The sequence below is a fragment of the Scyliorhinus torazame genome, chromosome 6, assembly GCF_047496885.1.
Source record: "Scyliorhinus torazame isolate Kashiwa2021f chromosome 6, sScyTor2.1, whole genome shotgun sequence".
Lineage (NCBI taxonomy): Eukaryota > Metazoa > Chordata > Chondrichthyes > Carcharhiniformes > Scyliorhinidae > Scyliorhinus > Scyliorhinus torazame.
This window is the reverse complement of record NC_092712.1, coordinates 250,796,126-250,822,736: the sequence shown is the minus strand read 5'-3', so window position 1 is coordinate 250,822,736 and position 26,611 is coordinate 250,796,126. Positions and strand designations below refer to the sequence as shown.

At 42.6% G+C, this 26,611-nt stretch overlaps 1 protein-coding gene across 2 annotated transcripts in view; it reads left to right on the top strand.

Annotated features, from left to right (window-relative positions):
• Window positions 1-26,611, top strand: part of LOC140425372 (androgen-dependent TFPI-regulating protein-like) — a 257,276-nt gene that overhangs the window by 218,469 nt on the left and 12,196 nt on the right. For both annotated transcript variants that reach the window (XM_072509570.1, XM_072509569.1), the window contains 2 exons: window positions 13,309-13,424; window positions 14,849-15,000. In XM_072509570.1, the coding sequence (XP_072365671.1) occupies window positions 13,309-13,424; window positions 14,849-15,000 (268 nt within the window). The remainder of the gene's footprint in view (window positions 1-13,308; window positions 13,425-14,848; window positions 15,001-26,611) is intronic.

Genomic DNA, 26,611 nt, shown 5'->3' with positions numbered 1-26,611 from the left:
TTTAAAACAGTGATTGATTTGGAACAGTGATTTGTTTGGAACAGTGATTGATTTGGAACAGTGAATGGTTTGGAACAGTGATTTGGTTTGGAACAGTGATTCATATGGAACAGTGATTCGTTTGGAACAGTGATTGGTTTGGAACAGTGATTGGTCTGGAACAGTGATTGGTTTGGAACAGTGATTGGTCTGGAACAGTGATTGGTTTGGAACAGTGATTGGTTTGGATCATTGATTTGTTTTGGAACAGTGATCGGTTTGGAACAGTGATTGGTCTGGAACAGTGATTGGTTTGGTACAGTGATTGGTTTGGAACAGTGATTGATTTGGAACAGTGATTGATTTGGAACAGTGATTAGTTTGGAACAGTGATTGATTTGGAACAGTGATTGGTTTGGAACAGTGATTGGTTTGGAACAGTGATTGATTTGGAACATTGATTGGTTTGGAACAGTGACTGATTTGGAACAGTGATTGGTCTGGAATAGTGATTGGTTTGGAACAGTGATTAGTTTCCAACCGTGATTGGCCTGGAACAGTGATTGATCTCGAATAGTGATTGGTTTGGTACAGTGATTGGTCTTGAACTGTCATTGATTTGGAACATTGAATTGTTCGGAACAGTGATTGGTTTGGAACATTGATTGGTTTGGAACGTTGTTTTGTTCGCTACAGTAACTGGTTTGGAAAATAGATTGATTTGGAACAGTGATTAGTTTGGAACAGTGATTGTTTTGAAACCGTGATTCGTCTGGAACAGTGATTAGTTTGGAACAGTGATTAGTTTGGAACAGTGATTAGTTTGGAACAGTGATTGGCCTGGAACAGTGATTGGTTTGGAACAGTGATTGGTCTGGAACAGTGATTGGTTTGGAACAGTGATTGGTTTGGAACAGTGATTGGTCTGGAACAGTGATTGGTCTGGAACAGTGATTGGTCAGGAACAGTGATTGGTCAGGAACAGTGATTGGTCTGGAACAGTGATTGGTTTGGAACAGTGATTAGTTTCCAACCGTGATTGGCCTGGAACAGTGATTGGTCTCGAACAGTGATTGGCCTGGAACAGTGATTGGTCTCGAACAGTGATTGGTCTGGAACAGTGATTGGTTTCGTACAGTGATTGGTTTGGAACAGTGATTGGTTTGGAACATTGATTGGTTTGGAACAGTGATTGGTTTGGAACAGTGATTGGTTTGGAACAGTGATTTGTCTGGAACAGTGATTGATTTGGTACAGTGATTGGTTTGGTACAGTGATTGGTCTAGAACTGTCATTGATTTGGAACATTGAATTGTTCGGAACAGTGATTGGTTTTGAACATTTATTGGTTTGGAACATTGATTTGTTTGGAACATTGTTTGGTTCGCTACTGTAAATGGTTTGGAAAATCGATTGATTTGGAACAGTGATTAGTTTGGAACAGTGATTGGCTTGGAACTGTGATTGGGTTGGAACAGTGATTGGTTTGGAACAGTGATTGGTCAGGAACAGTGATTGGTTTGGAACAGTGATTGGTTTCCAAGAGTATTGGTTTTGGACAGTGATTGATCTGGAACAGTGATTGGTTTGGTACAGTGATTGGTTTTTCACAGTGATTGGCTTGGAACTGTGATTGGGTTGGAACAGTGATTGGTTTGGAACAGTGATTGGTCAGGAACAGTGATTGGTTTGGAACAGTGATTGGTTTCCAAGAGTATTGGTTTTGGACAGTGATTGATCTGGAACAGTGATTGGTTTGGTACAGTGATTGGTCTGGAACTGCCATTGATTTGGAACATTGAATTGTTCAGAACAGTGATTGGTTTGGAACGCTGTTTGATTTGGAATATTGATTCGTTTGGAACAGTAATTTTTTTGGAACAGTGATTGGTCTGGAACAGTGATCGATCTTAAACAGTGATTGTCCTGGAATGGTGATTGGTCTGGAATGGTGATTGGTTTGGGACAGTGATTGGTTTGGAACAGTGATTGGTCTGGAACACTAATTAGTTTGGAACAGTGATTGGTCTGGTACAGTGATTGGTTTGGAACAGAGATTATCTGAATCAGTGATTGATTTGGAACAGTGATTGGTTTGGAATTGTGATTGGTCTGGAGCAGTGATTGGTCAGGAACGGTGGTTGGTTTGTTACAGTGATTGGTCTGCAACTGTGACTGGTCTGCAACTGTGATTGGTTTGGAACAGTGATTGGTCTGGAACAGTGATTGGTCAGGAACAGTGATTGGTCTGGAACAGTGATTGGTTTGGAACAGTGATTAGTTTCCAACCGTGATTGGCCTGGAACAGTGATTGGTCTCGAACAGTGATTGGTTTGGTACAGTGATTGGTCTGGAACAGTGATTGGTTTGGAACAGTGATTGGTTTGGATCATTGATTTGTTTTGGAACAGTGATCGGTTTGGAACAGTGATTGGTCTGGAACAGTGATTGGTTTGGTACAGTGATTGGTTTGGAACAGTGATTGATTTGGAACAGTGATTGATTTGGAACAGTGATTAGTTTGGAACAGTGATTGATTTGGAACAATGATTGGTTTGGAACAGTGATTGGTTTGGAACAGTGATTGATTTGGAACATTGATTGGTTTGGAACAGTGACTGATTTGGAACAGTGATTGGTCTGGAATAGTGATTGGTTTGGAACAGTGATTAGTTTCCAACCGTGATTGGCCTGGAACAGTGATTGATCTCGAATAGTGATTGGTTTGGTACAGTGATTGGTCTTGAACTGTCATTGATTTGGAACATTGAATTGTTCGGAACAGTGATTGGTTTGGAACATTGATTGGTTTGGAACATTGTTTTGTTCGCTACAGTAACTGGTTTGGAAAATAGATTGATTTGGAACAGCGATTAGTTTGGAACAGTGATTGTTTTGAAACCGTGATTCGTCTGGAACAGTGATTAGTTTGGAACAGTGATTAGTTTGGAACAGTGATTGGTTTGGAACAGTGATTGGCCTGGAACAGTGATTGGTTTGGAACAGTGATTGGTCTGGAACAGTGATTGGTTTGGAACAGTGATTGGTTTGGAACAGTGATTGGTCTGGAACAGTGATTGGTCTGGAACAGTGATTGGTCAGGAACAGTGATTGGTCTGGAACAGTGATTGGTTTGGAACAGTGATTAGTTTCCAACCGTGATTGGCCTGGAACAGTGATTGGTCTCGAACAGTGATTGGCCTGGAACAGTGATTGGTCTCGAACAGTGATTGGTTTGGTACAGTGATTGGTCTAGAACTGTCATTGATTTGGAACATTGAATTGTTCGGAACAGTGATTGGTTTTGAACATTTATTGGTTTGGAACATTGATTTGTTTGGAACATTGTTTGGTTCGCTACTGTAAATGGTTTGGAAAATCGATTGATTTGGAACAGTGATTAGTTTGGAACAGTGATTGGCTTGGAACTGTGATTGGGTTGGAACAGTGATTGGTTTGGAACAGTGATTGGTCAGGAACAGTGATTGGTTTGGAACAGTGATTGGTTTCCAAGAGTATTGGTTTTGGACAGTGATTGATCTGGAACAGTGATTGGTTTGGTACAGTGATTGGTTTTTCACAGTGATTGGCTTGGAACTGTGATTGGGTTGGAACAGTGATTGGTTTGGAACAGTGATTGGTCAGGAACAGTGATTGGTTTGGAACAGTGATTGGTTTCCAAGAGTATTGGTTTTGGACAGTGATTGATCTGGAACAGTGATTGGTTTGGTACAGTGATTGGTCTGGAACTGCCATTGATTTGGAACATTGAATTGTTCAGAACAGTGATTGGTTTGGAACGCTGTTTGATTTGGAATATTGATTCGTTTGGAACAGTAATTTTTTTGGAACAGTGATTGGTCTGGAACAGTGATCGATCTTAAACAGTGATTGTCCTGGAATGGTGATTGGTCTGGAATGGTGATTGGTTTGGGACAGTGATTGGTTTGGAACAGTGATTGGTCTGGAACACTAATTAGTTTGGAACAGTGATTGGTCTGGTACAGTGATTGGTTTGGAACAGAGATTATCTGAATCAGTGATTGATTTGGAACAGTGATTGGTTTGGAATTGTGATTGGTCTGGAGCAGTGATTGGTCAGGAACGGTGGTTGGTTTGTTACAGTGATTGGTCTGCAACTGTGACTGGTCTGCAACTGTGATTGGTTTGGAACAGTGATTGGTCTGGAACAGTGATTGGTCAGGAACAGTGATTGGTCTGGAACAGTGATTGGTTTGGAACAGTGATTAGTTTCCAACCGTGATTGGCCTGGAACAGTGATTGGTCTCGAACAGTGATTGGTTTGGTACAGTGATTGGTCAAGAACTGTCATTGATTTGGAACATTGAATTGTTCGGAACATTGATTGGTTTGGAACATTGATTGGTTTGGAACATTGATTTGTTTGGAACATTGTTTGCTTTTCTACAGTAACTGGTTTGGAAAATTGATTGATTTGGAACAGTGATTAGTTTGGAACAGTGATTGTTTTGAAACCGTGATTCGTCTGGGACAGTGATTGGTCTGACACAGTGATTGTCCTGGAATGGTGATTGGTCTGGAATGGTGATTGGTTTGGGACAGTGATTGGTTTGGAACAGTGATTCGTCTGGAACAGTAATTAGTTTGGAACAGTGATTGGTCTGGAACAGTGGTTGGTTTGGAACAGTGATTATCTGAATCAGTGATTGGTTTGGAACAGTGATTGGTCTGGAACAGTGATTGGTCTGGAACAGTGAATTGTCAGGAACAGTGATTGGTCAGGAACAGTGATTGGTCTGGAACAGTGATTGGTTTGGTTCAGTGATTTGTCTAGAACTGTCATTGATTTGGAACATTGAATTGTTCGGAACAGTGATTGGTTTGGAACATTGATTGGTTTGGAACATTGATTTGTTTGGAACATTGTTTGGTTCACGACAGTAACTGGTTTGGAAAATAGATTGATTTGGAACAGTGATTAGTTTGGAATAGTGATTGTTTTGAAACCGTGATTCGTCTGGAACAGTGATTAGTTTGGAACAGTGATTTGTTTGGAACAGTGATTGGTCTGAAACAGTGATTGTCCTGGAATGGTGATTGGTTTGGCACGGTGATTGGTCTGGAACAGTGAATAATTTGGAACAGTGATTGGCCTGGAACTGTGATTGGGTTGGAACAGTGATTGGTTTGGAACAGTGATTGGTCAGGAACAGTGATTGGTCAGGAACAGTGATTGGTCAGGAACAGTGATTGGTCAGGAACAGTGATTGGTTTGGAACAGTGATTGGTTTCCAATAGTATTGGCCTGGAACAGTGATTGGTCTGGAACAGTAATTGGTTTGGTACAGTGATTGGGCTGGAACTGTCATTGATTTGGAACATTGAATTGTTCAGAACAGTGATTGGTTTGGAACACTGATTGATTTGGAATATTGATTGGTTAGAAACACTGATTGGTTTGGAACAGTGATTGGTTTGGAGCATTGATTGGTTTGGAACAGTGATTGGTTTGGAACATTGTTTGCTTTGCAACAGGAACTGGTTTGGAAACTTGATTGATTTGGAACAGTGATTAGTTTGGAACAGTGATTGTTTTGGAACAGTGATTGGTCTGGAACAGTGATTGATTTGGAACAGTGATTTGTTTGGAACAGTGATTGGTTTGGAACAGTGATTTGTCTGGAACAGTGATTGGTCTGAAACAGTGATTGTCCTGGAATGGTGATAGGTCTGGAATCTTGATTGGTTTGGGACAGTGATTGGTTTGGAACAGTGATTAGTTTGGAACATCATTGGTCTGGAACAGTGATTGGTTTGCAACAGTGATTATTTGAATCAGTGATTGATTTGGAACAGTGATTGGTTTGGAACAGTGATTGGTCTGGAACAGTGATTGGTCTGGAATGATGGTTGGTTTGGTACAGTGATTGGTCAGGAACAGTGATTGGTTTGGAACAGTGATTGGTTTGGAACATTGTTTGCTTTGCAACAGGAACTGGTTTGGAAACTTGATTGATTTGGAACAGTGATTAGTTTGGAACAGTGATTGTTTTGGAACAGTGATTGGTCTGGAACAGTGATTGGTCTGGAACGGTGATTGATTTGGAACAGTGATTTATTTGGAACAGTGATTGGTTTGGAACTGTGATTGGTCTGGAACAGTGATTGGTCTGAAACAGTGATTGTCCTGGAATGGTGATAGGTCTGGAATCTTGATTGGTTTGGGACAGTGATTGGTTTGGAACAGTGATTAGTTTGGAACATCATTGGTCTGGAACAGTGATTGGTTTGCAACAGTGATTATTTGAATCAGTGATTGATTTGGAACAGTGATTGGTTTGGAACAGTGATTCGTCTGGAACAGTGATTGGTCTGGAACAGTGAATTGTCAGGAACAGTGATTGGTCAGGAACAGTGATTGGTCTGGAACAGTGATTGGTTTGATTCAGTGATTTGTCTAGAACTGTCATTGATTTGGAACATTGAATTGTTCGGAACAGTGATTGGTTTGGAACATTGATTGGTTTGGAACATTGATTTGTTTGGAACATTGTTTGGTTCACTACAGTAACTGGTTTGGAAAATAGATTGATTTGGAACAGTGATTAGTTTGGAATAGTGATTGTTTTGAAACCGTGATTCGACTGGAACAGTGATTAGTTTGGAACAGTGATTTGTTTGGAACAGTGATTGGTCTGAAACAGTGATTGTCCTGGAATGGTGATTGGTTTGGAACGGTGATTGGTCTGGAACAGTGAATAGTTTGGAACAGTGATTGGCCTGGAACTGTGATTGGGTTGGAACAGTGATTGGTTTGGAACAGTGATTCGTCAGGAACAGTGATTGGTCAGGAACAGTGATTGGTCAGGAACAGTGATTGGTCAGGAACAGTGATTGGTTTGGAACAGTGATTGTTTTCCAATAGTATTGGCCTGGAACAGTGATTGGTCTGGAACAGTGATTGCTTTGGTACAGTGATTGGGCTGGAACTGTCATTGATTTGGAACATTGAATTGTTCAGAACAGTGATTGGTTTGGAACACTGATTGATTTGGAATATTGATTGGTTAGAAACACTGATTGGTTTGGAACAGTGATTGGTTTGGAGCATTGATTGGTTTGGAACAGTGATTGGTTTGGAACATTGTTTGCTTTGCAACAGGAACTGGTTTGGAAACTTGATTGATTTGGAACAGTGATTAGTTTGGAACAGTGATTGTTTTGGAACAGTGATTGGTCTGGAACAGTGATTGATTTGGAACAGTGATTTGTTTGGAACAGTGATTGGTTTGGAACTGTGATTGGTCTGGAACAGTGATTGGTCTGAAACAGTGATTGTCCTGGAATGGTGATAGGTCTGGAATCTTGATTGGTTTGGGACAGTGATTGGTTTGGAACGGTGATTAGTTTGGAACATCATTGGTCTGGAACAGTGATTGGTTTGCAACAGTGATTATTTGAATCAGTGATTGATTTGGAACAGTGATTGGTTTGGAACAGTGATTGGTCTGGAACAGTGATTGGTCTGGAACGATGGTTGGTTTGGTACAGTGATTGGTCAGGAACAGTGATTGGTTTGGAACAGTGATTGGTTTGGAACATTGTTTGCTTTGCAACAGGAACTGGTTTGGAAACTTGATTGATTTGGAACAGTGATTAGTTTGGAACAGTGATTGTTTTGGAACAGTGATTGGTCTGGAACAGTGATTGATTTGGAACAGTGATTTGTTTGGAACAGTGATTGGTTTGGAACTGTGATTGGTCTGGAACAGTGATTGGTCTGAAACAGTGATTGTCCTGGAATGGTGATAGGTCTGGAATCTTGATTGGTTTGGGACAGTGATTGGTTTGGAACAGTGATTAGTTTGGAACATCATTGGTCTGGAACAGTGATTGGTTTGCAACAGTGATTATTTGAATCAGTGATTGATTTAGAACAGTGATTGGTTTGGAACAGTGATTGGTCTGGAACAGTGATTGGTCTGGAACGATGGTTGGTTTGGTACAGTGTTTGGTCAGGAACAGTGATTGGTTTGGAACAGTGATTGGTTTGGAACAGTGATTGGTCTGGAACTGTCATTGATTTGGAACATTGAATTGTTCACAACAGTAATTGGTTTGGAATACTGATTGATTTGGAATATTGATTCGTTTGGAACATTATTTGGTTTGGAACAGTAACTGCTTTGGAAAATTGATTGATTTGGAACAGTTGTTAGTTTGGAACAGTGATTGTTTTGAAATAGTGATTGTTCGAGAACAGTGATTGGTTTGGAACATTGATTGGTATGGACCAGTGATTCTTTTGGATTAGTGATTGGTCTGATTTAGTGATTGGTCTGGAACAGTGATTAATCTGGAACAGTGATTGGGCTGGAGCAGTGACTGGTCTGGAACAGTGATTGGTTTGGAACAGTGATTGGTTTGGAACAGTGATTGGTTTGGAGCAGTGATTGGTTTGGTACATCGGTTTGGAACAGTAATTGGTCTGGAGCAGTGATTGGTTTAATACAGTGATGGGTTTGGAGCAGTGATTGGTTCATGACATTGATTGTCTTGGAACAGTGATTGGTCTGGAACAATGATTGGCCCTGAACAGTGATTTGTCCTGAACAGTAATTGGTTTGGACAACAGTGACTGGTTCTGAACAGTGATTGGTTTGGGACAGTGATTGGGTTGGAATTGTTATTGTATGGAACAGTCATTGGTTTGAAACAATGATTGGTTTGAAACAGTGAATGGTTCAGAACAGTGGTTGGGATGGAACAGTGACTGCCTTGGAGTAGTGATTAGCTTAGATTAGTAGTTGTTTCTTTGATCATAGGATAAGTGGTATGCCATTCAGCCCGCCGAGCCTGCTGTGCCATTCAATGTGATCATGGCTGCTCTGTGGCTTACCTCCAGATACTTGCCTTTGGCCCATATCCCTTAATACCTTCTTCTAACAAAAAATTGCGTATCTCCGACTTAAAATTAACAACTGATCTAGAATCAATATGCTGGTTGCGGAAGAGAATTCCAAACCTCTTCCACCCTTTGTGTTTATAAGTGCTTCCCAACATCTTTCCTGAATGGTCTGGTGCTAATTTATGTACTTTTCCCCCTAGCTCTGGAATCTCCAACGACTGTAAACTGTTTATTTTTATCAAAGCTGTCTTTTCCTTTTAATATCTTGATGACTTCGATCAGATCACCCATTAACCTTGTAAAAACAGACCTAATTTGTGTAACGTCTCATAACTAACCCCTGAAGTCCAGGTATCGTTCCTGTAAACCTACTTTGTACACCATCTAAGTCCAAAATATCCTACCTAAGTGTGGTGCCCAGATCTGCTCACAATAATCCAAGTGGGATCTAACAAGGGTTTTGCAAAGCTGCAGCATCACTTCTGCATGCTTATACCCCAATCCTCTTGATATGAAGGCCAGCATTTCATTGGCCTTCTTGATTACTTTCTGCACTTGTTCATGGAATGTTAAAGATCTATGCATATGAATTACCAGGTCTCTTTGGACATCCACTGAATTTAGCTTCATACACCTCATAAGTACTCTGATCTATCCTTTTTTCATCCAAAATGGAGAATGTCATACTTGCTTATGTTGAACTTCATCTGCCACAGTTTTGCTCATTCATCTAGTCTAACAATACCCCTTTGTAATGTCATGATAGGGAGATATTCGAACTTGGGTCCAGAAATGGGGTCCAGGATGTTGTTGGGAATTTTGGAGTTAAAAGACTGCTAGCAGCATAGCCAGAGGGATATGCCCATGGCCTGAGTTACCTTGTCCCATTCAGACTTCACCTCATTAGTGGGAATATATAGGATGCCCCTGTTCAGCAAAGGTGATCCACTCAAGATCCATTGTCTTTCGGGACAATCCTGTATGACCAGCCATTATCCCATCACAGAGTCTGATGATCTATGTGTTCATCAAGGGAAGCTTAGTTGCATAAAAATGGCATAGCTCTGTTCTTTTGTATAAACGGGAGTGGGCAATCAGCAACATTAATGATAAGGGATTCAAGTCTGGTCACCTCAGGTGATAACTTTTGTTTGAGAGGGTGGGTGGAGCTTATAGAGAGAAAGAAATCCTTTTTTGAACAGCTACAGACGAAGGCTATGGAAAACTGACCAGAGAGGCCATGAAAGTTCCCACCAAGGCAGGCTTTTTGAAAAGGTTTCAGACTGGGTGTACCTACCAGAAGGAACGTTGCTTCATAAATGCAAGTATTGCCTTTGACTGCCTGTGAAAGTGGCACAAAAGCTGATTGCTGTGTTCCAGTGTTGCCTAATGGGAACAAGCGCATTAATGTTAAGAAACTACATGTAACCTGTTAGTGTTGGAGCTGAAGTAAAAGTTTAAATGTTGTTTTCTTTTGTTTTAATAAAGATTGTTTATAAAATAACCAAGACTTATTTCTCATATTATCACTCCTGGAACTAATCGATCTTTCTGCACCGCATTAAAACTTTAAAAAGTAGGCAGCACAGTAGCACAGTGATTAGCACTGCTGCCTCACAGCACTGAGAACCTGGGTTCAGTATCGACCCATGGTCACTGTCCGTGTGGAGTTTGCATATTCTCCCTGTGTTGTGTGGGTCTCACCCCAACATCCCAAAAGATGTACAGGGTAGGTGAATTGGCCACGTGAAATTGCCCCTTAATTCAAAATAAAAAAAATTTAAAATTTAAAAAATTAATCTTAGAAAGTGATGGCATCTGGTCCAGCCTCTTCGCTACTATTGAGAGCTGACCAGGCATCCGTAACAGTAATTTTATGCTGTCTCCAGTGCCACCCAACTTTATCTCAGCAAATTTGGATGTATGTCTTTCTGTGCCATTATCCAAGTCGTTAATGAATAATGTAAACAACCTGAACAGTGAATGGTTTGGAACAGTGATTGGTTTGTAACATGTATTTGATTTGGAAGAATTATTTATTTGGATTAATGACTTGGTTTGGTACAGTGATTAGTTTGGTACAGTGATTAGTTTGGTACAGTTTTTGGTTTGGTTCTGTGATTCGGTTTGGTTCAGATTTTGGTTTGGTTCAGTGATTTGGATTGGTACAATGATTTGGCTTGGTACAGTGTTTTGGTTTGGTACAGGTTTTGATTTGGTTCAGTGATTTGGGTTGATACAGTGATTTAGTTTGGTACAGTGATTTGGTTTGGTACAGTGATTTGGTTTGGTACAGCGATTTGGTTTGGTTCAGTGATTTGGGTTGGTACAGTGATTTAGTTTGGTTCAGTGATTTGGTTTGGTACAGTGATTTGGTTTGATACAGATTTTGGTTTGGTTCAGTGATTTGGTACAATGATTTGGTTTGGTGCAGTTTTTTGCTTTGGTAGTCTTTTGGTTTGGTACAGTTTTTGGTTTGGTACAGTGATTTGGTTTGGCACAGTGATTTGGTTTGGTATAGTTTTTGGTTTGGTTCAGTGATTTGGTTTGGTACAGTGATTTGGTTTGGTCCAGTGATTTGGTTTGGTTCAGTGATTTGGTTTGGGACAGTGATTTGGTTTGGTACAGTGATTTGGTTTGGGACAGTGATTTAGTTTGGTACAGTGATTTGGTTTGGTACAGTTTTTGGTTTGGTTCAGTGATTTGGTTTGGTACAGTTTTTTGGTTTGGCACAGTGATTTGCTTTGGTTCAGTGATTTGGGTTGGCACAGTGATTTGGTTTGGTACAGCGATTTGGTTTGGTACAGTTTTTTGGTTTTGTACAGTTTTTGGTTTGGTTCAGTGATTTGGTTTGGTACAGTTTTTTGGTTTGGTACAGTGATTTGATTTGGTACAATGATTTGGTTTGGTACAGTTTTTTGGTATTGTACAGTTTTTGGTTTGGTTCTGTGATTTGGTTTGGTACAGTGATTTGGTTTGTTTAAGTGATTTGGTTTGGTTCAGTGATTTGGTTTGGTACAGTGATTTGGTTTGGTGCAGCAATTTGGTTTGGTGCAGTTTTTTGGATTTGTACAGTTTTTGGTTTGGTTCAGTGATTTGGATTTGTACAGTGATTTGGATTGGTACAGTGATTTGGATTTGTAATGTGATTTGGATTGGTACATTGATTTGGATTTGTAAAGTGATTTGGATTGGTACAGTGATTTGGATTTGTAAAGTGATTTGGATTGGTACATTGATTTGGTTTGATCCAGTTTTATGGTTTAGTTCAATGATTTGGTTTGGTACAGTGATTTGGTTTGTTACAGTGATTTGGTTTGGTATAGCAATTTGGTTTGGTGCAGTTTTTTGGATTTGTACAGTTTTTGGTTTGGTTCAGTGATTTGGATTTGTACAGTGATTTGGATTGGTACAGTGATTTGGATTTGTAATGTGATTTGGATTGGTACATTGATTTGGATTTGTAAAGTGATTTGGATTGGTACAGTGATTTTGATTTGTAAAGTGATTTGGATTGGTACATTGATTTGGTTTGATCCAGTTTTTTGGTTTGGTTCAATGATTTGGTTTGGTACAGTGATTTGGATTGGTACAGTTTTTGGTGTGGAAGAATTATTTGGTTCATAATAATGATTTGGTTTGGAACAGGATTGATTTAGAAGAGTGAATGGCTTGGAAGGGTGCAGATTCACAAGAATCTGTCTGAATTGCAACATATTATGCAACATATCCATGATTTCTATATTTTGATTCAATTCATGTTCCTGACCATTTATTATGTTGCATTTTCAAAGAGAACTTGAATAACATGTCAGATTTGAGCAGGATTTAGGCTATTGCTCCTTTGCAGTTTTGAGAGAGGGCTATACTGTTGAAGGTGTTGTTTTCTGATGAGATATTAAACTAAGATGCTGTCTACCCTCTGGTTGATGTGAATTGTGGTATAAATATTACTGCGGGAATTGGAAACTGTACTGCCTACTGTGTGAGATTATACTAACCTGATACCAGAAAGAGTTGTGGACTGGACAGAGACCTGTGTAGAAGCAAGCATGCTGTTAGCTCATAACTAGGGCTATACCCTGTATATATGTATATCAATATGTGTTATCAATAAACAGTTAATGTCCAACCATACAAAACTCAGAACCTCTTTGTGGGACTTACTGATCATACAATTTGCAATATGAATGATCTCATGTCACTAGTTGAAGAAGACCATGGTTGGTGGTCTGCCTAACATCTATCCCTCAACCAACATCATGAAAATAAATTATCTTGTTCATTATCACATTGTCCGTGAATTCTTGCTGAGCACAAACTGAGCCATGTTTCCTACATTATAGCAGCAATTCCACTTCAAACATACTCTATTGGCCGTAATGCGCTTTGGCACATCTTGAGATCATGGAATGACAAGTTTTTCTTTCTTATTGCAGCACACTTTAGTGTTGCCGCTGATCTTGTTGGAGCTCTTCAATACACCACACCAATATCCGAAAAGAAGAATTGGGCTTCTCATCCTAGCAATTGTCTCCATTTCCTATCTACTATGGTAAGGATTGTACACAGATACATGAACATGAATGAATGGAAAAAGAATCCATGTTCAATTCCAAATGTGACCCATCACTAAAATCCTGGCTCATATTTAACTTTTTCCCTTAACATGAGCAACATCCTCAGTCTGAACACAATGGTTTCTTTTCAGCTATGTTGAATAAGGCTAGGTGTTTTTTTTTTGCCTCAGCTTTGGATTTTATATGTTATAGAAATCTGACAGTGCAGAAGGAGGACATTCGGCCCATCGAGTCTGCACCAACCCTCTGAAAGAGCACCCTACGCATGCCCCACGCTATCCACCCGAACCCCATAAATCCACCTAACATGCCCATCTTTGGTCATTAAGGGGCAATTTATCATGGCCAATCTACCTAACCTATACATCTTTGGACTGTGGGAGGAAACCGGAACACCCGGAGGAAACCCACGCAGCCACAGGGAAAACATGCAAACTCCACACAGACAGTTACCCAAGGCTGGAATTGAACCTGTGTCCCTGGCGCTGTGAGGCAGCAGTGCTAACCACTGTGCCGCCCGGTTCTGGTAAATGTTCTGCTTAAAGCCATTCATTCTGGAATTGAATATCAGGAAGTCATATTTAGAAAATCCTAAATTTTGTGTTACAGTGAATGGAAAATAAGGGGTTTTATGCATTTAACTTCATGATATTTGCTGTTGATGGCTGGGGCATTGGTTATAGAAAGAAACATATATTGAAACAAAAATTATTTTAAATTTCAAATTGGGAAGTATCTAGTCATGATACTCCAGCCATCATGAATGTGGGACAGATTTGATTGACCAGTTGATCATTTCCGAACTGTCATTTTTATATATTATAAATATAGATGAAGGAGATTCTTTGACCCAATTAATTCATCTTTCAAACAAGTGCATAAAGACCCCCAACCCATTATAGCATCAAACTCCCTTCCAAATGACTCCAGGCATTTTTTGCCTCCACTACCCTAAGTATGAGACCATTCTAGATATTCAGCATTCTACATCCTGTCATTAATTATTTGTTTAATCAGTTTGTACCGATGTTGGCCAAGTCCTGCAGATGTTTAACTTGAAATACCGATGTTGGCCTAGTCATGCAGATGTTTAACTTGAAATAATGGTCAGATGAACCTTTTCTAATACATCTAGTATCTCGTATAACTCTAAGTAGATGTATACATCTCTCTATCAAACTTAAATTAAGATTGTTATTACATAACTTTACTAAAGAAGCCTTACACACTCATGTTTTCATTAAATAAAGTGTCAGATCTGCATAGATAAATTCCTATTCCAAACACAATTCTACACGGCGTATTCTATTCTGAATCCCCCATTGCACAGAAATTCCAACTAATTCCAGATTTCTGATTTTTTAATTCAGTAAAATGGAATGTATTCTCTTTAATTTAGGGTTCTCTGGATTTACTATGCAGCTGGAGCCTGGGTCTATCCCCTGTTGGGCCTATTTAATCGACTAGGCCTGGTGTTATTTTTCTCAGTGAGTCTTCTGTTGGTGATGATCTTGTACCTCCTGGGGGAGAGGCTCACCCTGTTAACCTGGGGTAAGTAATTATCTGTAACATTCACATGATGAGAAATTCCAAGAGTTCAAGCATATTCAAATATTTTTCAGTTTTTTCTAGTCAGTGGTATCATCAAGTTTTATTGCCTCCGAGCAAGAATTTTCAGTTAACTAACATGAACGTAGGAATGCTAACATAGAAGACTAAAATCCCTTCCTAACAGCACTATGACATCCCTACATCACATGGACTGCAGAAGTTCAAGAAGGCAGCTTCCCACCATCTTGACAACGAGGGATGAGCAACAAATGCTGGCGTAGCCAGCAACGCTTAAGTCCCGTAAAATAATTTTTGAAAAACTGACTAATAGCTTCAAAAAGCAACTCAAAACAGCTTTGGGTATAGCATTTTGAACAGAATACAACAAAGCCTTTTTCTGTTTGCCTATTGCCACATTAATACTGAAAAGCTGAGCTGTAGGCAACCAAAACTTTTTTAAAAACACGACAGGACGGCACGATGGCACAGTGGTTAGCACTGCAGCCTCACAGTGTCAGGGACCCGGTTTCAATTCCGGCCTTGGGTCACTGTCCATGTGGAGTTTGCACATTCTCCCCGTGTCTGTGTGGGTCTCACCCCCCACAGCCCAAAAAGATGTGCAGGGTAGGTGGATTGGCCATGCTAAATTACCCCTTAATTGGGAAAAAAAACTGGCTGGTACTGAAATTAAAACCATTACATAAAGTAATCATGGAACAAAACATGTAACTACACAAAACATGGAGCAGAATTTCAAATGCCGAGTCGGGAACTCAGCATTGTGAAGACTTCCAAGTTCTGACATCACTCTGACAACAAAAGCCTATTCAATTAAATTTCAGGATGCAAATGCTTCATAGAACATAGAACAATACAGCGCAGTACAGGCCCTTCGGCCCACGATGTTGCACCGAAACAAAAGCCATCTAACCTACACTATGCCATTATCATCCATATGTTTATCCAATAAACTTTTAAATGCCCTCAATGTTGGCGAGTTCACTACTGTAGCAGGTAGGGCATTCCACGGCCTCACTACTCTTTGCGTAAAGAACCTACCTCTGACCTCTGTCCTATATCTATTACCCCTCAGTTTAAGGTTATGTCCCCTCGTGCCAGCCATTTCCATCCGCGGGAGAAGGCTCTCACTGTCCACCCTATCCAACCCCCTGATCATTTTGTATGCCTCTATTAAGTCTCTTCTTAACCTTCTTCTCTCCAACGAAAACAACCTCAAGTCCATCAGCCTTTCCTCATAAGATTTTCCCTCCATACCAGGCAACATCCTGGTAAATCTCCTCTGCACCCGCTCCAAAGCCTCCACGTCCTTCCTATAATGCGGTGACCAGAACTGTACGCAATACTCCAAATGCGGCCGTACCAGAGTTCTGTACAGCTGCAACATGACCTCCCGACTCCGGAACTCAATCCCTCTACCAATAAAGGCCAACACTCCATAGGCCTTCTTCACAACCCTATCAAACTGGGTGTCAACTTTCAGGGATCTATGTACATGGACACCTAGATCCCTCTGCTCATCCACACTTTCAAGAACTTTACCATTAGCCAAATATTCCGCATTCCTGATATTCCTTTCAAAGTGAATCACCTCACACTTCTCTACATTAAACTCCATTTGCCACCTCTCAGCCCAGCTCTGCAGCTTATCTATATCCCTCTGTAACCTGCTACATCCTTCCACACTATCGACAACATCACCGACTTTAGTATCGTCTGCAAATTTACTCACCCACCCTTCTGCGCCTTCCTCTAGGTCATTGATAAAAATGACAAACAGCAACGGCCCCAGAACAGATCCTTGTGGTACTCCACTTGTGACTGTACTCCATTCTGAACATTTCCCATCAACCACCACCCTCTGTCTTCTTTCAGCTAGCCAATTTCTGATATACATCTCTAAATCACCCTCAATCCCCAGCCTCCGTATTTTCTGCAATAGCCTACCGTGGGGAACCTTATCAAACACTTTGCTGAAATCCATATACACCACATCAACTGCTCTACCCTCATCTACCTGTTCAGTCACCTTCTCAAAGAACTCAATGAGGTTTGTGAGGCATGACCTACCCTTCACAAAGCCATGCTGACTATCCCTGATCATATTATTCCTATCTAGATGACTATAAATCTTGTCTCTTATAATCCCCTCCAAGACTTTACCCACTACAGACGTGAGGCTCACCGGTCTATAGTTGCCGGGGTTGTCTCTGATCCCCTTTTTGAACAAAGGGACCACATTTGCTGTCCTCCAGTCCTCTGGCACTATTCCTGTAGCCAATGATGACATAAAAATCAAAGCCAAAGGTCCAGCAATCTCTTCCCTGGCCTCCAGAGAATCCTAGGATAAATCCCATCAGGTCCCGGGGACTTATCTATTTTCAGCCTGTCCAGAATTGCCAACACCTCTTCCCTATGTACCCCAATGCCATCTATTCTATTAGCCTGGGGCTCAGCATTCTCCTCCACAACATTATCTTTTTCCTGAGTGAATACTGACGAAAAATATTCATTTAGTATCTCGCCTATCTCTTCAGACTCCACACACAATTTCCCATCCCTGCCCTTGACTGGTCCTACTCTTTCCCTAGTCATTCGCTTATTCCTGACATACCTATAGAAAGCTTTTGGGTTTTCCTTGATCCTTCCTGCCAAATACTTCTCATGTCCCCTCCTTGCTCGTCTTAGCTCTCTCTTTAGATCCTTCCTCGCTACCTTGTAACTATCCATCGCCCCAACTGAAACTTCACACCTCATCTTCACATAGGCCTCCTTCTTCCTCTTAACAAGAGATTCCACTTCCTTGGTAAACCACGGTTCCCTCGCTCGACGCCTTCCTCCCTGCCTGACCGGTACATACTTATCAAGAACACGCAGTAGCTGATCCTTGAACAAGCCCCACTTATCCAGTGTGCCCAACACTTGCAGCCTACTTCTCCACCTTATCCCCCCCAAGTCACGTCCAATGGCATCATAATTGCCCTTCCCCCAGCTATAACTCTTGCCCTGCGGTGTATACTTATCCCTTTCCATCATTAACGTAAACGTCACCGAATTATGGTCACTGTCCCCAAAGTGCTCTCCTACCTCCAAATCCAACACCTGGCCTGGTTCATTACCCAAAACCAAATCCAACGTGGCCTCGCCTCTTGTTGGCCTGTCAATATATTGTTTCAGGAAACCCTCCTGCACACACTGTACAAAAAACGACCCATCTATTGTACTCGAACTATATCTTTTCCAGTCAATATTTGGAAAGTTAAAGTCTCCCATAATAACTACCCTGTTACTTTCGCTCTTATCCAAAATCATCTTCGCCACCCTTTCCTCTACATCCCTAGAACTATTTGGAGGCCTATAGAAAACTCCCAACAGGGTGACCTCTCCTTTCCTGTTTCTAACTTCAGCCCATACTACCTCGGAAGAAGAGTCCCCATCTAGCATCCTCTCTGCCACCGTAATACTGCTCTTGACTAGCAGCGCCACACCTCCCCCTCTTTTGCCTCCTTCTCTGAGCTTACTAAAACACCTAAACCCCGGAACCTGCAACATCCATTCCTGTCCCTGCTCTATCCATGTCTCCGAAATGGCCACAACATCGAAGTCCCAGGTACCAACCCATGCTGCCAGTTCCCCTACCTTATTTCGTATACTCCTGGCATTGAAGTAGACACACTTCAAACCACCTACCTGAACACTGGCCCCCTCCTGCGACGTCAAATCTGTGCTCCTGACCTCTATACTCTCATTCTCCCTTACCCTAAAACTACAATCCATGTTCCCATGCCCCTGCTGCATTAGTTTAAACCCCTCCAAAGAGCACTAACAAATCTCCCCCCCAGGATATTTGTGCCCCTCAGGTTCAGATGTAGACCATCCTGTCTGTAGAGGTCCCACCTTCCCCAGAAAGAGCCCCAGTTATCCAGAAATCTGAATCCCTCCCGCCTGCACCATCCCTGTAGCCACGTGTTTAAATGCTCTCTCTCCCTATTCCTCATCTCACTATCACGTGGCACGGGCAACAACCCAGAGATAACAACTCTGTTTGTTCTAGTTCTGAGCTTCCATCCTAGCTCCCTGAAAGCCTGCCTGACATCCTTGTCCCCTTTCCTACCTATGTCGTTAGTGCCAATGTGGACCACGACTTGGGGCTGCTCCCCCTCCCTACTAAGGACCCGGAAAACACGATCCGAGACATCACGTACCCTTGCACCTGGGAGGCAACATACCAAACGTGAGTCTCTCACGCTCCCACAAAATCTCCTATCTGTGCCCCTGACTATAGAGTCCCCAATTACTAATGCTCTGCTCTTCTCCCCCCTTCCCTTCTGAGCAACAGGGACAGACTCCGTGCCAGAGGCCCGTACCCCATGGCTTACCCCTGGTAAGTCCCCCCCCACAAGTATCCAAAGCGGTATACTTGTTTCTCAGGGGAACGACCGCAGGGGATCCCTGCACTGACTGCATTTTCCCAGTCCCTCTTACCGTTACCCACCTATCTCCAATCTTTGGTGTAACTATTCCCTGAAGCTGCTATCTATGACCCCTTCTGCCTCCCGAATGATCCGAAGTTCTTCCAACTCCAGCTCCAGTTCCCTAACTCGGTTTTGGAGGAGCTGGAGATGGCAGCACTTCCTGCAGGTAAAATCAGCAGGGACACTAACTGCATCCCTCACCTCAAAGATCCTGCAGGAGGAACATTGCACTCCCTTCCCTGCCATTCCTCTAACTTTCTACCAAGATCTGGCTAACAGCTAAATTAAATTTTTTATAAAAAATAATAATAATATAATAAAATATGGTACTTACCTCAGACCAATGAATTTTATTATTAGGTTAGAGGAGGAGGGCGGGTGGGAGACACTACACGTGTAGTGTCTCGGGTTTCCTCTCCACCAGAATTTATTGGTGAGGGTCTTCCCAGACGTCCGCGTGTCGACTTCCTGTTCCCGCCTAAAACACTAATTTAAAAAAAAAAAATTCTCAGCTCCTGCTGAAATTGACTAACCAGCCAGCTCCACTCCCGCTGAAATCGACTGGCCTGCCCCTGCAAAGACAAGTGCTTTTAAAGGACAGACTTACCTCCCAGCAGCCACTTCCGCACTGCTCAATTGGGCAAGAGATGTGTTTGAAGCCCAATTAGTGACGGTGGGCATGGGAGGGAGAAGAGACAAATTTGGGAGCGGCCCTGATTTAAAGCATGAGTGGCAGTCATTACTGAGGCTACTGCTCGTTAAGATTATGGAGATCATAAGATTAAATCAGCATAAGACAATAAGCATTCGAGAAGGTACCACAAAAGGCTACTTAATATGATGAGAGCCCATCATGTTAGGAATGTATATTAACGTGGATTGATTGATTGATTGATTGATTGATTTGATTTATTGTCACATATACCGAAGTACAGTGAAAATTATCTTTCTGCGGCCGAGGGAATGTACACAGTACGTACATAGTAAACAAAAAGAATAATCAACACAGAACATTGACAAATGGTACATCGACAAACAGTAATTGGTTACAGTGCGGAACAAGGGGCCAAACAAAGCAAATATTTGAGCAAGAGCAGCATAAGGCGTCGTGAATATTGTTCTTACAGGGAACCGATCAGTCCGAGGGGGAGTCGTTGAGGAGTCTTGTAGCTGTGGGGTAGAAACTGTTCCTATGTCTGGATGTGCGGGTCTTCAGACTTCTGTACCTTCTGCCTGATGGAAAAGGTAATGCCTGGGTGGGAGGGGTCTCTGATAATGCTGTCTGCCTTCCTGAGGCACTGGGAGGTGTAAACAGAATCAATGTGGGGGGGCAAGCTTGTGTGATGAGCTGGGCTGAGTTCACCACACTGCAGTTTCTTGCGATCTTGGACCGAGCAGTTGCCATACCAGGCTGTGATGCAGCCGGATAGGGTGCTCTCTGTCACACATCTGTAGAAGTTTGTGAGAGTCGATGTAGACATGCCAAATTTCTTTAGTTTCCATAGGAAGTAGAGACGTTGTTGGGCTTTCTTGACTGTTGCATCAATGTGAGTGGACCAGGGCAGACTGTTGGTGATGGTGACCCCCAGGAACTTAAAGCTATCGACCATCTCCACTTCAAAGTCATTGATGCAGACGGGAGTGTGTGTCGTGCTACGCTTCCTGAAGTCGTTGACCAGTCCCTTGGTCTTTCCGACATTTAGAGAGAGGTTTTGTTCGGTACACCATGCAACCAAGTGATTTATCTCCCTCCTGTAGTCTGATTTGTCGTTGTTTGAGATACGGCCTACCACAGATAGAGGATTGGCTAACTGATAAAAGACAGTGTTGGGATAAGAGGGGCATTTTCAGGACGGCAGCCTGTAACTAGTGGAGTGCCACAGGGATCCGTGCTGGGGCCACAATTATTTCCAATATATACTAGTGACTTGGACAAGGGAAGTGAATGCACTATTGTCAAGTTTACAGATTATACAAAAATAGGTTGGAGGGCAAGTGGTGAGGATGCCACAAAGAGTCTACAGAGGTATAGAGACAGGTTACGTGAGTGGGCAAAAACTTGGCAAATGGAATATAATGTAGGAAAATGTGAAGTTAAGCACTTTGGTAGGAAGAATAAATGAGCTGATTATTATTTAAATGGAGAAAGACTGCAGAAAACTGCAGCATAGAGGGATTTGGGGTCCTCGTGCATGAATCACAAATTCAGCAGGTAATTGGGATGGTGAGTGGCATGTTGGCCTTTATTTCAAAGGGAATAGAGTATAACAATAGGGCAATCCTACTAAAACTATACAAGGTAGACCACACCTGGAATACTGTGAACAGTTTTGGTCCCCTTATCTAAGGACAGATATACTGGTGTTAGAGGCAGTCCAGGGAAGGGTCACAAAGTTGATCCTGGGTATGGAGGGTATATGAGGAGAGGTAAAGTAGATTGGGCTGTACTCATAGGAGTTTAGAAGAATGAGAAGCAAACTTATTGAGATGTTCTCAGCGGGCTTGACAGGGTAGTTGCTGAGAGGTTGTTTCCTCTTTTGGGTGAGTCCAGGACCAGAGGACATAATCAAAGAGCAAGGGGTCACCCATTTATCAAATTTCTTCTCCCAGAGGGTAGTGAATCTGTGGAATCATTTACCATAGAGAGCTGTAGATTCTGGGTCATTAAGTATGTTCAAGGCTGAGATGGACTGATTTTTAATCAGTAAGGGAATGAAGGGTTATGGGGATAAGGCGGGAAAGTGGAGTTGAGGATTATTTCAGATCAGCCATAATCTCATTGAATGGCTGAATGGACATGGTGGGTTGAATGGCCTACTTCTGCTCCTACTTCTTATTGTCTTATGATCTTATAAGAAATAGGAGCAAGAGTAGCCATTCGGCCCATTGAGTCTGTTCTATTGTTCGATAAGCTGATGGCTGATCAGATTCTGGCATTAACCCAATAATCGTCAACCTCCCTGTTGATCAGAAATCTGTCTAACTCAGCCTTGGATACATTTAAGCCTCCATCCAGCCTCCACTGCTATTGGTAGAAGAGAATTCCAAGGCTTATGATCCTCTGAAAGAAGAAATTCCTCATCACCTACATCTTAAAAGGAAGATCCATTATTGATCTAGGTTGGGATTGTTCTCGCTGGAGTTCAGAAGAATGAAGGGGGATCTCATAGAGACTTCTGTGTCTCTGAATTCTGACAGGACTAGACAGGGTAGATGCACGGAAGATGTTACCAATGATCGGTGTGTCCAGAACCAGTGGTCACAGCCTGAGGATTCAGGGTAAACCATTTCGGACAGAGATAGGGAGACATTTCTTCACACAATGAGTGCTGAGCCTGTGGAATTCATTACCACAGGAAGTAGTTAATGTGAAAACTTTGAATATATTCAAGAGGCGGCTGGATGTAGCACTTGGGGAGAATGGGATCAAAGGCTATGGGGAGAAAGCAGGATTAAGCTATTGAGTTGGATGATCAGCCATGATCGTGATGAATGGCGGAGCAGGCTCGAAGGGCCAAAAGGCCTCCTCCTGCTCCTATCTTCTATGTATCTATGTATCTATATTATTTTTAAGATCCCTGGAATCAGCCGAGTGAAACTTCTCTGAAATGCTTCCAATGCAAGTGTATTCTTTCTTACGTAAGGAGTCCAATAACTCCAGTGCTCGAGGTGCAGTTTTACCAATGCCTGTACAGTAGGAAGGCTTTTATACCCCTTTCAATAAGGACGCGCGACAACGCAAAATCGTCAAGCAGAAGCTTATAGCCAAGTTCCGCACACGAGTACGGCCTCAACCGGGACCTTGGATTCATGTCGCATTACATTCATCCCCCACCATCCGGCTGGGCTTGCGAAATCCTACCAACTGTCCTGGCTTGAGACAATTCACACCTCTTTAACCTGGGGTTACCCCTATCTCTGGATCTGTAAAGACTTAATTACCTGCAATTGCTCGCATTCAAAGCATTGTCTTGCATCTTTGACTTAGTCTATATATATATGTTTCTAGAACATACCTCTTCATTCACCTGAGGAAGGAGCAGTGCTCCGAAAGCTAGTGATTCGAAATAAACTAACCTGGTGTTGTAAGACTTCTTACTGTGCTCACCCCAGTCCAATGCCGGCATCTCCACATCATGCATTTCAATAAGGGCCAACATTCCATTTGCCTTCCCAATTACTAGCTATACCTCCATGCTAACATTTTGTGGTTCATGTACAAGGACCCCCAGATCCCTCCAAATAGCAGCATTCTGCAGTCTCCCTCTCCGTTTAAATAGCATTCTGCTTTTGTAATCTGATGAGGCTGGACCATCTGGAGTCGTGCCCCCCTGCCATTCAAGAGATCACCTTGGAGGACAGCTCCAAGGAGAACACTAGGAATGCATCACCCACACCTTCCATCAGCACAGAGGCACACATCTCGGTGGGCGACATTAGTGGACAGGCTTCTGGGATACTATCTGGTGAGCATCACACAGCTGTTGATACGCATCAGATGAGGCAGTAGCGTCCAAGGGAGACTGCAGTTGGAAATCTGCTGGATCCCAGGACTCAGCTGGGTCCCAGCCAAATGCTGAGCCTCTGGACAAGGTTCTCCCAGAACTAATTCAGATGATATGACACAGCCGAGATATGCAGGAGGAAGTGTCAGCGACATTCCAGCGGCTGCAAGGCCGATTGGAAGAGCCCCAAAGCTTTCATGAACAGGAGATGGCGCCGGCATTACACTGGCACCCAGGTCAACACTGCAAGGATGGCGACCGCAGTGGAAAACCTGGAGCATGACATCTGCCCCTTGGGTGGTGGTGTCCAAGGTGTTGTTCAGCCTGTAACAACAATGGCTGAGAGCCTCAACATCATGGCCCAGTCACTGAGGGAAATGTCCCAGATAAAGGTGGACATTGCTGAGACACACCAGAGCATGGCCCAGTCACTGAGGAGCATCGCCAAGGGCATCAACACCATGGTGCAGCCAATGGGGAGCCAGCAGGACTGGCAGCATCAGATGACTCAGAGCTCACTACACATGCCCCTCCATCCCATAGAGTCACCCAGGGCCTTATGGGCACCACCAGTGAGGAGAAAGTGCTGTAGATCAACCCAGTGCCTTTCACCAAGGAGACTAAGGTGATCTCAGTTCTTCTAAATCCTCCCTTCTGACACAAGCACATCTCGAGGGCAACGGGCAGAACAGGATGGCACTGTGATGCCTGTGACAGCAGGAAGTCAGCCGGAGCACTCCTCGGCTCCAACCCCTCCAGAGGCCGTTGTCAAGACTATCAAAGGCCACAGGGTGCGGAAGGCATCAGGCTGCCTCCAACTCTGAGGTGCAACCTGGGGACACCTAGATGTTGCACTAGAATACGGAGGATGAAGAAGAGTGAGAGCACTGTTTGTGCGCTGGGGGAGGGGGTCAGTATCTGTAGCTAAGGGGAATTGAAATCTGGCACATTAAAATACTCACTATTAAAACATGTCACACCTGATGCACGTGATGCTTCTGTCATTTTAATCTTCACAACGGGCCTATCCGCACCCCTACCGCCTGTTCCCCCTCTATTCACCTCGCCCCATCCTTACAGTGGTTCAATATCAAAATGAAATGCCGGCGCCATCTCCTGTTCATGAAAGCTTTGGGGCTCTTCCAATCGGCCTTGCAGTCGCTGGAATGTTGCTGACACGTTCTCCTGAATGTCACAGCTGTGTCATATCATCTGCGTCAGTTCTGGGAGAACCTTGTCCAGAGGCTCAGCATTTGGCTGGGATTCAGCTGAGTCCTGGGATCCAGCAGATTTCAATGCAGACCCCGTTCAGAGGATGGGTGTGAGCGCGCTGTCAGCAGAAAGACAGGAGTCAGACTTTTGCAGAAACTGAGGAGCACCAGAGCTAACCTCACAGTGAGTTATCATCACTCTTGTATGGGGACACACTGACAATGCCAACACAGGCCCTTCACCTTGGAGTGACCATTCCTGCTGACTGTGCTGCCACATCAGGGGCGGTATTGATGGAGTCTGGGGCATTGACTGTAAGGTATGATTTGCTAAGTATGACAATTTCAGACTGTTGCTTGGCTCGTCTATGGAACAGCGTTTCCAATTTTGCCACAAGCGCCTAGATATCAGCGAGGAGGACATTACATGGTTTGTCATTCCCCATGGACAGGTTAATGCTGAGTGGACTTTTCTTTGGAGTGGCTTGTTAGGTACTTTTAGACAGCATTGAAGAGTCAACCACATTAATGTTGGTCTTTTCGTCACATGTAGGCCAGACCAGATAAAGACAGAAGATTTCTTTCGCTGAAGGGCATGAGTGAACTGGATGGGTTTATATGGAAATCTGGTAGTTTTGTGGCCATCATTGTTGAGATTAGCTTTTCAATTGATGCTGGTCAACTAATTGAATTTAAATCCCCCAGTTGCTATGGTGTGATGAACTCATGTCTTTAGTGCATTACTCTGGGCCTCTGAATCCCTGGTCTAGTAAGATTGTACCACCACTGCTACTGTTCCTGACAAAGTATTATCTCGAAGAAGATGGCCAGAACATCATTCCAATTTTATGTAAATGTTGGGAACTTTAGAGGAGCAGGGAGAAATGTACTGGTCAACATACAGAGATTACCAAAAACTAGTGGATATTTACGGAAATAATTAAAAAGGCTGATCGAAAGTTAGCCTTTTCCTTAAGGTATGGGGATACAAGAGGGTAATAGGTTATATAAACGTCTGGGTTGGCATCAACTGCATTTTGTTCTGGGCACCACAGCAGGGAGAGGATGTGATAATCTAGGAGAGGGTGCAGCATGATTCATGAGAATGATATCAGGCTGAAAAGAGTTAAGTTATGAGGACCAATTGCATTGACTCAGCTTGTATTTCCTTGTGTGTAAAAGATTTAGAAGACAATTTAATTAAGATGTTTAAGGAATTGGACACAGAAACATAGAAAATAGGAGCAGGAGTAGGCCATTTGGCCCTTCAAGCCTGCTCCTCCATTCATTATGATCTTGGCTGATCATTCAACTCAGTAACCTGTTCCCGCTTTCCTTCATATCCTTGGATCCCATTAGCCCCAAGAGCTATATCTCACTCCTTCTGGAAATCATACATGGT